The sequence below is a fragment of the Gasterosteus aculeatus genome, chromosome 15 (genome assembly GCF_964276395.1).
Source record: "Gasterosteus aculeatus chromosome 15, fGasAcu3.hap1.1, whole genome shotgun sequence".
Classification (NCBI taxonomy): Eukaryota; Metazoa; Chordata; class Actinopteri; order Perciformes; family Gasterosteidae; genus Gasterosteus; species Gasterosteus aculeatus.
The window spans coordinates 3,273,492-3,289,871 of NC_135703.1; the positions used below are offsets into that span (position 1 = coordinate 3,273,492).

Below are 16,380 nucleotides of genomic sequence, written 5' to 3' on the forward strand. Positions count from 1 at the left end.
GTTAAACCAATCCCCCTGTCGAGGTTCTCCTCCACACGCTCATTCCGGTGGGAAAGGAGGAACGGCGAAGTGGCGAGCCCTCTTAAGATCAATGAACGCGGTGGAAAAAGGAGTGGCCCGGGGGCAGCCAATGGCGGCCTTGCGACGGGGGGAGCCGCGGGGGAGACTATGTAAACAAGGAAACAACCTGATGTGAGCGGGGTCGCTTGAATGCCCGGGCCCTCCGCACAGGCAGGTGCTTCCTGAGTCTCTGCTCTCTCAATCAGTCGAGTATAACTCACAACACCACGGCGAGGTTCAAGGCGGCCGGTGGAGGTAAAGGCAAACGCGCGGTGAAACGCCGCCTGGAAGGCTCTCGAAAGTGATGCCGAGAGATGAGAGCCCCTCACTGTCAAACATACGGTGCACAAGCGTAAACGTGTCTTGCGGAGAGGCCTCGCACCGCAGATAAAGGCAGTCAGGTGACGGCGGCCGATCGCAGAGGACACCTGAACGTCTCTTCAAATGCAATCTCACCGCTCCGACTGCTCTCGCATTGTCTCTCCTTTCTTCTCAGCTCTGTTGGTTGGTCTGGGATTGTTTTGTGCTGTCCAATGAGGAAGGAAGTCGGTGTGAGAAAGTGCCTGTTTTTTTGGGACCAACAGGAATTGGCCTCATCACAAGCGGTTCCTTTTTTTGCTGCTGGAACAATGCACTGGCGTCACACCCCTCGACTGAACCTCGGCATTTCACATGGAAAAATGTTCCCAGAATTCCGCTCCCAGGCTCGGGGTAAGGCCGAGGATGGGGCGAGGGCGAGAGGGCGGGAGGTGGAGGGCGGAGGCTAACGACAAAAAAAAAAGTGACCAGTGGACACTTGTCACCACCACAACCAGGGAGAGCAAAAGTTCCACGCCAATGATGGACGTGTCAACAAAGACGGCTTTCCATTACACACCACACAATAAATTCACACTAAATTCACACTAAATTCACACTAAATTCACACTAAATTCTAGCTTTCTATTTTCAACGAAGCCCAACAAAATAAGATAATCACATAGACACATGTCAGGTTAATGTGCCTGAGCGCAATAGAATGAGTAACTGTTAGCCTGTTAGCCTGTGCTATTGCTATGCTATTCCTGCTATCGCAGTCCGGTTAATAGTTAGACAACATTTAGTTTTGCTCAAATATTGTGGCAGTCTCTGGGGTACCACTGCTGAGATGCATTATCGTTTCCTTTATTGCAAAAAAACAACTTTGTCTTGATGATACATCGTGAAAACCTGCACAACTACATACATGTAATGTAGTTAGCTTCGCTGTATTGCACTGCGCCGTGTTTTGCAGTGTGGCTGCAAGAACCAACAACTGTTAAAATGTGCTGGGTCAACACTTATACTATCAGCGTCATTCATCACCCCGGCTAATAAATCATCACGTAATGTATGAGAACACAAACTCTGAACAGAAAGATTAATATGCGTGGAACAGTTAACAATTTATCTTAATCCATTACCAAGTGCGCCAACGAAAACATAAGACGTCCTGATGTGCGCATCTAGGAGCGACGTAACGGGTAGCGTTATTTCAGCACTTCGCGAGGGGTCGCCCCTTTCACACGTTCATTATCCAGGGCTTTTTCCTCATAAGACTGAAAGCTGTTTAAAATGTGAACATATCGCTGTTTTTCAAGTGTGAACAGGAGAGCACAGAGTTCTTGAGAGATGTCAAATATTGGACAGAGACATGAAAATTGGCCATGAGAGCCAAGTCCGAGGGGTAACAACCGGGGTAACTTGGGACTTGCGGGTCAAGTTGGAGAAACACTATTAGGCACGGCGGCGAGTGAACTCCCCCCGGGGCCCCCGGTGGGCCAGCTTCACAAATAAGGCCGAGCGCTTCCCCGCCGCACTGCGCTGGTTAGAGTCCGTGAGAACGCATCCGTCAGCGTGAACACGCAGCCCTTCGCCGCGGTGTCACCGGCGAAGAACCAACCTCAACGAGCCGCTGCTGGACCAACAGGGCCGCGGCGGACTCCTCGCCACCGGGCTCCCGCTGAGAGAACCAATCAAAACCCCCGTCCAGCCAGCGCCTGTTGTCTCAGCACGGACAGAGGCCTAAGTGATGTCAAACACGGCGTGGGTCCCATTCGCTCGGCGGCCGCAGAAACACAAACTATCCGTGCAAACGTACATCTTCCATCTGTGCTTTACACCGCTGTTAATACCACGGCGTCGGGGGTTGACTCGGGTAACAATCGCTCCGCACAAAAGGATCTGCATCTGCTGTTTATCCTGCAGAGTGGAGATGGCTTTGTGTGTACACAGTGAGTAGTTATGGGGTCAACTGCAGTTCAAGCCAGCTAAATGGAATACAAACAAAAGGTCAATTCGGCGGGGTGGGGAAAAGGCGGGTTCGTGAGATTGCTCTCACCTTCGCGCGCGCACACGCGTGCTCGCGCATTAAACGACACGGGCAACGGCAGCACAGCAAAGTCCCAGGAGCCGCTCGTGTGCAGACCAAATGGAAAAGGGACAAATAGGATTTTCAAATCGTGAGAGGAAATAACAACAGACCCCGCCGAAAATACCTCTAGATCCGTCTGTATAAATAAACAATAATATAGTGTCCTGTGCTATAGAGGCCATGTGCCCCCCGGTCAGGAAGTGCAGGAAGAAAAAGCAGATAAGAGATTATTAAGTCTCTGGATAATTGAACCGGGGTCAAAGGCTCTTATCACACCAAAACCCAGCATCTAACAGCATGAGATGCCAAGGTGAAATTACTAGATGATTGTCATGATTATGCTGTTTACTGATTATGTTGAACTTCCCCTGGTGACACCGAGGCTTCATAGTCAGGCTGATCTTCCTGATGGATTATCTGCAATGGTGCTTTTAACAGTCCCGTTTCACACCAGCGCTCGCTTTCATGTCCCCCGTTTATCTCTTTCCTTTTCCTGCGGCGAGGTTCTCTCTTGATGCTTTGGATCTGGCAAGAAAGACAGCGGCTTCTTCCAGCGACACCCGATTAGCCTGGTAATCACTCAAAAGCTCGCTGGGACACACGTTTGGATCGAGAGGCAGAAGTGGGCTCGCTTACATGTCCTTGCTGACCGTGTGTCCAAGGGTGGAGCTGGTCTGATCAATATCAACTATTGAAGGGGTGGCGGTGCGATGTGCTGCTGTCTCTTGGCCCTCCGGCCCACCGACAGCTGTTGCACATGTGGCCCTCAGATCACCCGCATGATTTATGCAAGCAAGAGTCTTTCAAAAACGTGTCTTTTCCTGTAAAAATACTCCTCAGTCTACCAACGTTTACACGATCACATCACCCACCGACGTCTCCTCGGTCGCTGCACTCGGGCGCAGGTGTGACGTTTGGAAACAGCGGTTTCAGTGGCGGAATTGTGTTGTTGGTTCCATTGTGAGGGTGGAGGAGTACCGACATGGTACTTGTTTTGTCAATAGCACAGCAAGAGGGTGGCTGGAAAGTTCCGCTGCAGACCAGGACTCTTGTTAAAAGGCAACCATGACGTTGGGTTGCCTGACGTCAGCTGAAGGTTCAAACTGACTGTAAACACGCATCCATACGATGCCAATCAGAAATCCCTTTGAGGTCCAACATGGGTCCATTTGGTAATATATATATATGTATGTCACGTGGTTGTAAATTCATTCTCGTTTACAGCGACATTAAATGGTACACTTATTACCCACTTATTTCAACAATCCCCCCCTCCCACCCCCCAAAAAAAGCTGTAGAGACCTTTTGTATCCGTAAGGCAGTATTAGGGCAGGACGGAAGGAAACCACCCCTCGCTTTTCTAATTGCCCCCGGCAGGTGGTTTCTCCTCTGAGGGCGACGTGCTCGGATGCCTCAGATCCATTGGCAGCGCGCTTCAAAAGCCCCATTGATTGGCCCGACAGATTGGGGCGTGGGGATCAAATGCGCTGTGAAGAAGTGTTAAACTGCCCCACATTGAACCGGGGCAGATTTCTGGACCCGAAAGGGGCCATCTGTTAGCACTGTAGCTAATTCACGCATCGCGCTCGCTTAGGTTTCGGCAGCCTGAGACGGTTGAGGCCACTGAACTGAACGTTTTCACCTGTGAAAGACGGCCAGGTGACTTGTTCCTCGTGGCATCGGGTTCACTGTTTGAGTCGCACTCTGTCCAGCATTAAATATTAGCATTTAGCGGAGGACATCTCAATTAATTGAAGAAGGCCTTTTGATCTGCATGTTAATGAGAGACGTACTAATTATCATGTTTTGGGGATATAAATAAGTATCGACATTGTGTGACTGATGTTTTTTCAATTGAAAAATTAAAGAAAAGATCAGGCGCAGATTGAAAATTGGGTTAAATTTGTATTATTTTCCATTTGGTTTCAAACATCTCGTTATAACTTCCAAAAACAGCTGAGAAGGAAAACATCTGTCTGACAAAGAATCAAACAATTGCATCAGACGCTTTAAAAGAGCAACTTGCCTAATAAATCCACAGGCGTTCTCACACCTCTTCGTTTTCCCATCAAAATGTTATTTTTGGGGGTTTGGATGCCAGCTGAAAAGCCATATAACACTCAGAAGTCAGCTTTATAAAACATTGTCATTAAGAAGAAGGATGTTCTATAAACAAAGCTGAGATGGAACATGTGGGTTGATTCTGTTTCCATGGCTGTGTTTATTCCAGAGTCCGTTATATTATTGTTTGCATATAAGAAAAGAACTAATTCAGCTAAAATGACCTTTTATTTTGGCCAGACCTCCTGTCTATTAATAAACCCTTATTAACATGTAAATATTAGTGAGGCGTGACGTATAGAAGGCTGTTATACACCAAGCCGACGTTTTCCTTCGTTCGGCACCAAGAAGATCCAATCTGAGCATCGCTGCTTGTTCAACACAATCCAAAAGCTTTACATAGAGTTGTAACCTGAGCTTAAGTTGGGAAACCTTAACCGTGATCCATCAAATATTAAAAGGTGTGAATGTTTTCACGTGTATGAAGGGAGGGCGGGAGCAGCCTTTAGCTGATTGATGGGACTCCAACGCAGTCACACGAACTAGTAAGATCTCTCGTACGCGAGTGCGTTACAGTCACTTTCATGCTCAACGGGGAACAGGAGTAGATTGAACGGCTGCACAGCATCGGCCGTCCACAGGATCTGCGTGACTCAGTCAATGGTGGGAACGGCAAACGCTTCAATACAGCACAGCTTTGAGATGTCCGGGCCTCTTACTCACACTGCTCGACACTCAATAGTCCATTGTCTCTGCGCTGGAGTAGAACTTCAAACCTATAAGTCAAAGGTGGGGGTGGGTGGGGGAGGAGAGGGGGGAGGAGGGGGGGAGACGGGGTTTAGGGATGAAGTCATCTCGGCAGGAGAGCTGTTCAGCCTGCAGTCACCTTCCCGGCCAGGGAACGGCTCCTGAATCCTGTTCCCTCACTGAATCCTCCCGGACAAGTTGTCCTGTTGCAGGGGTGATGAAGGTAACAATGCCTGTGCCCAGCATGACTTTGGTGTGATAAAAATGTATATGGCATTTGGAATTTATTTGCTTAGCAGGCTCTATATACTGTTTTGAGTTCATTTTTTTTTCAGCTTCCCTCTCGGAACAATTCTACATGAAAGGAGAGGAAAGTTTCTTTCCTTCGGCTCTATAGTGGATGTTAGTTCAACAAACAGAGTTACCCTAAATGTCGGATACAATCTCCGCTTTAATATATACAAATGGGCTTTGAATTGAGGGCATTATTGGTTTTGATGCTAAACAAAGTACCCGAACAGCTGGGCGCTTGCGCTTGTTATTGTCTTTTTTGTTAGCAAAACAAACAAGTTTAAATGGGTTCTGCTATTGTCCTTCTGCAACACAATGTGTGTTTATGTGTCAACAAAAGCTTTCTGAAACACTAAAACTCTCGATTATTTATATTTTCTAAATAACAAAGTCTGTGTGGGGCATGTGAGTAAAGATTTCCCAAAGAAACATCATCTCATATTATCATTATATGGTTTTTAAATCGATACAGTACCAGACGTCTCATCTTCATCATCATTTACGCGCCACAAGTCCTTTAAAAAACGCCTGTTTGTTCCCCATCTGATTTATGTTTGCAACACGAGCCCATTATCATACAGCTGTGCAGTTATCTCTTCTGCTCCGTCTTCTCTGGCTTAAACAAACAAACAAATCAAGAAAGGAAGAAGGATGATGTCACACGCTCGAGAGGCACGTGGAGCTTCCCGGAGCGTAAATGCGCGCACAATCCGGATGATCCAGTTTATTTACAGTTTAATGTGCCGTTGAATCCCAGTCAAGGGTTAATTTACATTGATCACCTGATTTTCCTTTCACCATTTCAATGTGGCTCTGCAACACACTGTTCATATTTGGCTAAAAACACAATGGGCGATGGTGATGTTCTCAGGCAGAGGGAAGTTGCCGAGGCGAGGGGGCGGTGTTTATTGACTGACTGGCGTGCGTAATGGTACCACACTGCGGTATATAAACTGGGAGGGACGTCTGACACCCCTCACTGGGAGCCAGTATGCGCTGATGCTCCGCCACATGCTCGCATCACTGTCGGCAGCACAAGTCTCGCATCCGCACAGCAAACTCAAACCACATCTGACCGGAACGATGGATGGACAACATAAAGACCGCAGACAGAGTCACTTGTGGATATTGACGTTACTGATACGTGTCTAACCTCCAGCACTGGATAACTGCTTTTCTCTTTCTTCCTCTGGATACGGCTTGTGGAGCTGGATCTTGTCACACAGGCTTCGGAAGGAGGATTATATTTATTCCGATTACGTTATTTGTCGTCACTCCGATTTTTTTTTGGGCATCACCATTTGGAATAGGAGCGTTTTTTGGGGAGAGGACAAACATATTTTTTAAGGATACGCACATCAAACTCTAAAGAATGGCCGTTTGGTTCCCACTTGTCCTCGCAATAGTTGTATCTTCATTTACTCAGGTAGCCTGTTTGTTTTATCTTTTGTAACTTGGATCATATTTATTTTAGGAACGAACCTCGCAGTATTCTGTTGTGCTCACTCTTTGTGTCATTTTAGGTTCTGGGATCAGGCGTGTTCGAATTAGATCTCCATCACTTTCAGAATACTAAAGGTTTGCTGGCAAATGGACTTAGTTGCAGCATGACCGGCTGCAGGACTTATTTCAGGGTTTGTTTGAAGAACTTCCAGACCGTGGTGTCCCCTGGAGACTGTTTATTTGGCAAAGTCACCACACCTGTTCTGGGCAGCGACTCCTTCAGCGTCAAGCGGGACGCCGTGCTGCGTCTGCCGCTCAACTTCACCTGGCCGGTAAGAACACCTGTCCGGCCGCGGAACCACGGAACCGGCTGCATGTGCGCATCCTAAATGCAGATTGACTTTAGTCATGAAATGAAAAAAAAAACACTATTTTATTACCTATGTAAATAAGTATTTTGCATATGTAAATCGGTCCATTTCCGTGACGTTTATGTCCTCGTTTGTCCCCCGCAGGGTGCTTTCTCGTTGCTGATCGAAGCCCGGTATTCTCCCGCAGCGGTCCCACCTGCAGGTGAGGAGACGCGCGCGGCCGGTCCTCCGCCAGAGGGAGGCGTGCCTCGTGCAGCCTCCAATGACTTTTAACTGTTCCACATTTCGTCGCTGACCTTCACATAACGTCCTGGCAAATGCATCTGGCGTTTTCAGCCCTAATGGATGCGTGTTTGTTAGGATGCACTTATGAGTCACACGACAATTCTTCACAATCAAATCTCTCCAACACAATTGCACTTCCCTTGTGTTTATTTTTGGCACGCATGGGAAAGTGTGGAGGGCTTGAGTGAGAATAGGAAGCCTGGCCAGAAAAAATCCCATGGCAGCCTTTTCCTGGATTTTACACCTTTATTTGATAGGTCCTTCACAACGAGGCGATAGCAGAGCAATAGATTGCGTATTGTTAAATGAACCACAATAGAGCATCTGTGCAACTGCTTTTGCTTTAAAATGATCACTGTGTGTCTGGCGTTCTCTTCCTCGCAGATACCCCCAACCCCGAATCCTTGATCAGTTCTTTTGACATCAAAAGGAAGCTGGGAATAGGGCACGAGTGGACCCCGGAGGTGCAGAGGGGGTCGCAGACGGAGCTGAGGTACTCTTACCGCTTCATCTGCAGCGAGCATTACTACGGGGACACGTGCTCCAAAATATGCGCTCCGAGGGACGACCACTTCGGCCACTACACCTGCAGGCCCGACGGGCAAATCGCCTGTCTGCCCGGATGGAAGGGAGAATACTGCCAAGAACGTAAGCGCAACAGCAACGCGACCTCGTTTTCGCTTTGTAAATGAAGACGGCGTGTCATTTAAGACACGCTGGTGAGTCCAAATAACGTTTAGAGCGCTAATGTCTAAATGACCTGTTACGTCATCACAGGTGCGTTTTTTTTTTTTTTTTTTTGGAGAGGAGCGATTAGGGTGAAATTTGACGACACACTTTCTCTGAGGGAGCGTGCGCTTTTAATCCCGGGCGGTGGTCGCCCGGCAGCGCGCGCCGGGGTTAATCGCGGCATTATCGCCCGCCACGCGTCACTAAATTGCGGGCTCTATTGTTGGAGCGGTGTAGGGCAGCAGCTGCAAACAGGGACTCGAGCTGCCCACCGACAACAATGGGACAGCTGTCCCGTTTTTTTTTTTTTTTTTTTTTTAGAGAACAAGCAGCTGCTCCGCACTAAACAGCCGTTTAACACGATAAAAATTTTTTTTTTTAAAACACCAATGCGCACCGTCAATGGCACCACAAAGCACGCGCGCCAATCATTTACCAATAATGACACGTTCAGGTAGAAAAAAGTCTGTCGAAGCTTATTGGAAATGCGAAACCTGACATCCCTGTTTTATTTCAGCCATCTGTCTCGGAGGATGCAACGAAAGGAACGGAAACTGCACCTTACCTGGCGAGTGCAAGTGAGTGTTATTCAGACTTACATTTAGATTCCTGTGTCTGTTGGCGTCAGGGATCCACAGCAAACACAATAATACACATTTACAACAACTGTGGAAATAACAGCTCTGATCCTAATTATCTCCCAAAAGCCAAACACTGTATTTTACTTTTTCTATGTATTTATTTGTTTTTCTGTACAAAATCATCTGTACGGATTATGAAATACACGTATAAAACAATAACAGTGGGCAATGTCTCTGTCATGGGACATGCGCGTTCACTTGTGCACGAGCCAACGGTTCATGTTGTGCTGTTTTATGTACGTACAGATGCAGAAAAGGCTGGCAGGGGCCCTTTTGTGATGTGTGTAAACTCCATCCATCCTGTAAACACGGTACCTGTAAAGAGCCGTGGCAGTGCACCTGCAAGGAGGGCTGGGGAGGCATCTTCTGCGACCAAGGTGCGTGAAAACCGTCTCTTTGCACTCTCTCCGAATAAACGAACGCAGCTCCAGGGGCGGTGCCTTTTCACACTTCCACCCATTTGTTTTTGCAGATCTGAACTACTGCACCCATCACAAACCCTGTGCCAACGGCGCCACGTGTATGAACACCGGCCAGGGCAGTTACACCTGCGCCTGCATGCCCGGCTTCAACGGGGTTAACTGTGACTTGGAGGTTAGGGAGTGTGATAGCCAGCCCTGTCGCAATGGAGGCCACTGCCTGGTGAGTCCGGAAGTCTCTCTGCCTCCTTTCCCACAACACAGGCTTTCCTGTTTTTGTTTTTGCCTCACTCTATCTGCTAGTCCAGGAGGATGCTATCGATTGTCAAGTCAGTAGATGACCCAGTTCACAGAGTGTGTACTGTAAATAGAAGTCAAACTAAGGATAATAGGGTTCGTCGGGGCAGCCGCGAACAGGATGCGATAAAGAAAACATCTGACGGGGAGCTTTTTGATAAACTTTATGTCTTTTTCCTCTGCAGGACTCTAAGAACGGCTATAGGTGTGCGTGTCCACGAGGGTTCGAAGGGACACACTGTGAACACAGGATGCTGACCTGCGCAGATGCACCCTGCTTTCACGGTGGCGAATGCAGAGAGCACGACAACGGAAACACTTACATATGCGAGTGTCTGCCGGGCTACACCGGACTTAACTGTGAGAGGAAAGTGGATAAATGCACCTCGCTGCAATGCACCAATGGTAATGCCTCATTCCCTCTCCAGATGTGCGTGTGTCGTGAACACTCTTGAGACGAGGGAGTCTTTCGTAACGCTTGTTTCGTTTCGCACAGGCGGCCATTGCGTGAGCCACGGTGCCCTCCGACTGTGCAGCTGCCGCTCGGGCTTCGCGGGTCTGCGCTGCGAGGTCAACATCAACGAGTGCGCCCGGGACCCCTGCGCCAACGGCTCCACCTGCGTGGACGGCATCAACGACTACACCTGCGCCTGCCCGCCGGGCCGCACGGGCCGCCACTGCGAGAAGCCCGCCGACCGCTGCGCCTCCCGGCCCTGCCTGAACGGCGGCACCTGCACCGCCGGAGCCGAGGGCCGGCCCGCCTGCGCCTGCCCCGGCCGCTACGTCGGCCCCCGGTGCCAGTCCAGCGCCGCGCCTCCGCCCGTCACCCCAAGCCCGAACGTAGGCTGGGAGTCCGGGGACCAGCTGAGCCTGGCGGCCGTCTGCCTGGGCGTGGGCCTGGTGGCGGTTCTGGCGCTCCTCTGCGCGGCGGTGGCGTTAATACGGCACGTGAGGAAGCGGAGGAGGAAGGAGCAGGACTCGGAGACCATGAACAACCTCTCCAAGGTGGACTTTCAGAGAGAGAACCTCATCTCTACTCTGGAGCTCAAGAACACCAATAAAAAGGTGGATTGCGAGGTGGACTGTCCCAGGGAAAAGTCTAATCACAAATACATCAACCACTACCACCTGGACTATAAAACCTCCCCCGGGTACAAGGACGACATGTCCCTTTTGGACAAAGATGAAAACTGTGAAAAGACAATAGAAGAGAAAAAGCATTTGAGTCGAATGTACAGGTAAGGGACTAAACTTTTTTTTCCGTTTCTGTTGTGGTTCTTTTACCCTGTGGTGGGTTTTGTTTGGATGTGGATTAGAAGATCAATTGAGACTGAATATTGTGAGACCTCTTTTGTTTTTGTGCTCTAAAAACTAACGTGGTGTATCTTCCCTCCGCAGAGAAAGGCCAGAGTGTAGAATATCAACGATATGTTCTTCCAGCAATTCGATGTACCAGTCTGTGTTTGGAGCAGAGGAGAAAAACGAATGCATCATTGCAACCGAGGTAAAGCTTTTTCACTATAAGTCTATTTCCTCTTTTTTTTCCCCGTCGTGTCCAGGCCACATTTCAATCGTTAAGCTCTTTCCATCTGCTTCTTTTTCAGGTATAATAAAATGAAAATGATCATCCACGGTCAACTTTGGATTTCTTGTGGACTGTTTACAAGTGTGGAGAGACTGGGATTTATTTAAATGGGAGTTGCTGCTTTGAAAACCTGACAACTGGATGGAGCAGGTGTTGCTCCTCGGAACAATCAAACGAACTGAAGCTACTAATCTCGGTGAGAATGTAAAGACTAAAAAGACTTTGAACAATCAGCAAATCTTACTTGTGGATGCGCCTTTCGATTGTTTTGGACACAAACCCAAACGGGCAACATGCCAGGATGTTCACGCCCGCGTGTTGATTAGAGGACTCTCTTCTCTCCACCTTGTTGCAGTAATCAGCGATCAACAAATACAAATTGCTGCCAACGAACCTGCTGAGGGAGGTTTCGTTTGTGGCCTGCAATGCGCTATGCAAACAAACAAACAAAATCAGCATTGAGCTCAATCAGAAAGGGACTAAAACTACTGAAAACGGTTCATTTGTGAAGGATAAAGGGTTATGAAATTTGTTAATCAATTTTTGTATGAAGAATGTATGCAGCCTTGATCACAAAGCCTTATATATATATATATCATGTGTGTTTAAAAACCTTGTGCCCCGCCTTATCTCGAGTCCTTTGCAAAGCAACATGAATATATCAAATGATGCAATGTGCTGCAGCGCCGTGCAGGGAAACTCGCTTTACCATATGCAAAGAAACACATGAATCGACTATCGTACCAAGGACGCCTTCAGAGGAAATTACTAAACCATTAATGTTATTTTGTAAGATTAGTATTTCATTAGTAATTTAAGCATATGAAGCACTAGTTTTCTCCTTCTGTGTTTAATAAGATTATTTTGTATATAGTGTATATTTATAAGTATGGATTGTACATCTGTTTTTAAGTTGATGCCCAGAAAAAAGGTGAATTTATTTTTAAAGCGTCGTGGGTGTTTTATTTGTATTATTTTTTTGTTATAAAAAGAAACAATGAACACATATCTGGTACACGGTTTGTTTTTGTTGGTCCAGTGTACATGCGTGATTTAAATGTTGAGATCGTTTAGATGCTCAGCTGCCGTCGAGGTGGCCTCATTGTGTCTAGATACAGAACTATTAGGCCTCGTAGCTTTTCTGATGGTTGTGCATGACGTCTGTAACGCTGTGATGTGAAATCATAATGCGAGCAGGAAGGATTTAGGCTACCCAAACGAAAATAGACATTTTGAAAAGAAACATCTGTAAATGAAAATAAAGAGTCCTCGGGGCCTTTCTGCAGCACGTGACGGCTTCTCCAAACTGCCTTTTGCATTTCTTGAACATCACCTAAAAGGAGGAGGGGACAGAGCGAGACGTGAGGAACACAATAAAACCCGACATATACCTTTCACCACCGAGCACAGCAAACAGAGGCCGCTCAACCGGGTCGACGCAGAGCCCTCGAATCCCCTGAACTCCTTCAGGTAATATCGAGGGGATTGGTTTAGTTAGTGGAGTGGAGCAATGTTGGTTACGTACCACCTGGGGGCGATGCGCTTTGTGTGAAGTTCCAAGAAAACAGTTTCCTTGACAAACTTACCGCCGTGCAGATATAAGCAGAGGACAAAAGATCTCAGGCAGTCATGAGGTGTTCATCCTGTGCTGGCCCCGTGGGAGCTGTTCAGACCTGAGCACATCCACTTAATGAGCTTAGGACAGGACGTACATAACAATCCCAGGTATTTATAGGTACTGTCACCAACTCACAATGCTTTTTTTAATGAATATAATTGTTGGAACAAAACAAGTTTGTATGGCGTTGAACATGATGTGAAAGAAATATATTGATCACGGTCATGTCACAAGAAAAAACATAGATATTTACACTTTTTTTCATTTTTAATTGATCTCAAAGGTATTTGTTGTTGTGTTGGTACCTTTACATCTACTGTAAATTCTGCACAAAGTATAAGGCTTCACTTCAATTTCATAGGAACGCGCTGGTATTCGGTGCTAAACTAAATTCACCCTGATTGGTTAATCTGTTTGCTGAGCCCGCCCCTCCGACAATTCGATTGGTCGAAAGCGTCTCGCTGTGACGCGCTCGGAAAAAACAAATACGCGAGTGTGTTCATCAGCAGGAGAAACTTCCCGATGATGAAATAATAACTAGACACTCGAGCCTTTCTATAAATACGCAATTAGATTTGGGAAAACACGCACTCGGCACATGACGACAGAAACGAGGGAGGAAATGACGGGACGAGACACATAAACAGCACCGCAATGAAACCACAGGACACTATGAATGAAAAGACGAACCTGTGGATTTTCGGATATGGCTCCTTAGTGTGGAAACCCGAATTTACATACAAGAGGCGCACAGTTGGCTTCATCAGAGGATACAAACGGCGCTTCTGGCACGGAGATAATTTCCATCGAGGGGGGAAGGAAAAGGTGAGATTCACAAAACAACTGGTTTGCTGTCCAATTCAATCCAATGTTTTGTGATGATCTGAGTTGTTTATTTATTCATTTTTCTGTGTGTCAAGTATGTTTTTTTTCATTGCCCGTCTCCTCCACAGCCAGGTAGAGTGGCCACACTAGTGGAGGATCAGGAGGTACGGTTCCTTCATTTGGAAGCTGCAAGTGTATCATCACGTTTTTTTCTGCTGTAAATGTAGACTAACAGCTAAATGAATGCACTTGTGTGGGTTTCACATGACATGCACAATCATTAGATGGTGTATTTGTTCTCCCGTTGACATCCCTCCTCCACCTGCTTCCCCCACAGTCCTGCACATGGGGAGTTGCCTACGAGGTGACTGCCTCCCAGATCCAAGAGTCCCTCCAGTACCTTAACGTGAGGGAGGTCGTGTTGGGGGGTTACATGACGGAGACGGTGGAGTTCACCCCTAAGGAGGAGGGTCAGGGCGCCCTGTCGGCCCTGGTCTACATCGCCACGTCCGACAACCCCATCTACCTCGGCCCGGCCCCGGACCAGGAGATCGCCGCCCAGATTGCCTCCTGCAGGGGCAACACGGGACACAACACGGAATACCTGGTCCGCCTGGCGGAGTTCATGAGGCGCTGCTGTCCCGATGCGGAGGACGAGCATCTCTTCTCCATCGAGGCGGCTGTTCTGAGCATTCGTGATGGCGCCGCCTGAACAAAAGTCCCTTCTGCCGGGGGGGGGGGGTCCATGAGGCGCCTCCATCACGCTCCAGTGTTACAGTTGTTAATGTTTCAGGTCAAAGGGGAATGAGCTTGTATTGATTTGCTTTCAAGGAGGACATCCCCTGTTTCCAGGGCGTAACAGAACCTCACACAGTTGTGGCCTTTTGACCTTCAGGACTGAAATTGACGGTTGAAAACCAAACATTTGTACCGTGTACATTCACACATATTAAAAAAACAACAACCTGAAATCGGCATTGAGCAATTGGCGTTTATAATGAAATGCTTCATCCCGTTGCTGAGGAACGTACAGCTGTAAACGAGACGTGGCAAGAACCGGCCACGGTTCCTTAAAGCTCAAACTCCTGTTGTTCAGCCTTCCTCAAACTCTTCCAAACCCCGAAGTTCTCAGGTACAACAAATATGCAGGAAAATATCTGGAATATATCTACATTTGATGTAAATTAAGTATAAATCATGCACCACTAGAATAAGAGTGCAAACAGTGACCGCCTGCATGCTGCTATGTGTAGGCAGAGGGCAAAGGGGCTACATTGAGAGGTGGGGGGGCTGCAGATGGAGTTTCTTTGACGTTGGTCACGTTTCAATAACATGTGCACATGCCACATGTCAGGCTTAATAAAAAAAAAAAGGTTTGCACCGTGGATTAACTTGCCCACATGCTTGGTATGTGGCTCACCGCTCAACGGTCCAAGAAAGCATCCAGGCACTGGAAAGAACGCTTTATGGCTCTGCCTCTGAGAGTCCGTTCTCTGCTCGGGCCAAAATCACACCGCGTTCTCCGTGCCGCCTGAGACGCGGCGTTTTGTTTCCAACGAGGCTAACGAGACACGCAGGCGGAGAGGGATGAGTCAACAACACGCACGTGTCCGCGGCTTCAGATAACATGTCATAAAACGGTGTTGTAACATGTAGCGCCCAACAAAATGATCTCATCTCCTGGTACAAATTCTATTTTCTCTCATTCATTTGTTGTTGCCAGTGAAGGTATCCACTAGGTGGAAACATTAAAAGGTGATTAAAGCTGTCTCTGATTAAACAATACAGTTAGCTTGTTCAATAGTAACGCTAATCCTTCACGCTATGAAGGCTGTTTTAAATGTGGACATGCAGTCTGGAACATGTTTTTTCTACATGCAATCTAAGATCAATTATGTTGCATTAGAGCATTTAGATTTACTGCTCTGTCATTTGGAGTTCTAACAATAAAGATTTGAGTTGATCAATAGAGACCCTTACCGCCCTGTTAGGGCTCTTTGGAGACACGCAGAGGGAATATGGAACCCCAGGGTAACCGAGTAGGAGGATGCTCTTTCACAAAGAGAGGAGCATTTCCACATGACTGTCTATTAAATCACTACATGGTTTAGAGCCAAAGTATATCACTGATATGCTTCCACTACATAAGCCTTCAAGATCACTAAGATCTTCTGACACCAATCTGTTAGTGATTCCCAGAGTAAATACAAATCATGGGAAAGCATCATTTAGTTACTACGCAACAAACAGATGGAATAAACTTCCTGAAGATTTAAGACTTGCCCCTCTGACCACGTTTAAAACAAGACTGAAAACTTTTATGTTCAGCTTCGCCTTCTGCTAAATTGTACCTACATTGCACTTTTAACCTCTGCCTTTAATTAAACAATTTAAATAAGATTTTAATTTATAATTTTATTTGCTGTTTTTAATTGTCTTTTAATTCCTGCATTTTATTTCACTTTATTGTATGAAATGTTATGATGTGAAGCACTTTGAGTCTGCCTTGTGTATGAAAAGTGCTATACAAATAAAATTGCCTTGCCTTGGCTATTATTCATGCATCAGCATTGAATATACAGCGAAACAACGTAAAATAACAGCATAATCCATCGA

At 47.1% G+C, this 16,380-nt stretch overlaps 2 protein-coding genes across 2 annotated transcripts; both read left to right on the forward strand.

Moving 5' to 3' along the window:
* The first annotated feature begins 5,405 nt into the window (after nt 1-5,405).
* LOC120832533 (delta-like protein 4) lies at nt 5,406-12,614 on the forward strand. The gene is made up of 11 exons (XM_040198889.2): nt 5,406-6,977; nt 7,075-7,326; nt 7,510-7,567; nt 8,035-8,298; nt 8,897-8,957; nt 9,267-9,397; nt 9,493-9,662; nt 9,922-10,141; nt 10,233-10,974; nt 11,135-11,240; nt 11,341-12,614. The coding sequence occupies exons 1-11, from the start codon at nt 6,924-6,926 to the stop codon at nt 11,344-11,346; spliced, it is 2,064 nt and encodes a 687-aa protein (XP_040054823.2). The 5' UTR covers nt 5,406-6,923; the 3' UTR covers nt 11,347-12,614.
* A 788-nt stretch (nt 12,615-13,402) lies between these two features.
* LOC120832588 (glutathione-specific gamma-glutamylcyclotransferase 1) lies at nt 13,403-14,735 on the forward strand. The gene is made up of 3 exons (XM_040198995.2): nt 13,403-13,764; nt 13,893-13,928; nt 14,102-14,735. Exons 1-3 carry the CDS (start codon nt 13,594-13,596, stop codon nt 14,474-14,476), a joined length of 582 nt encoding a protein of 193 aa, XP_040054929.1. The 5' UTR covers nt 13,403-13,593; the 3' UTR covers nt 14,477-14,735.
* The last annotated feature ends 1,645 nt before the right edge of the window (nt 14,736-16,380 follow it).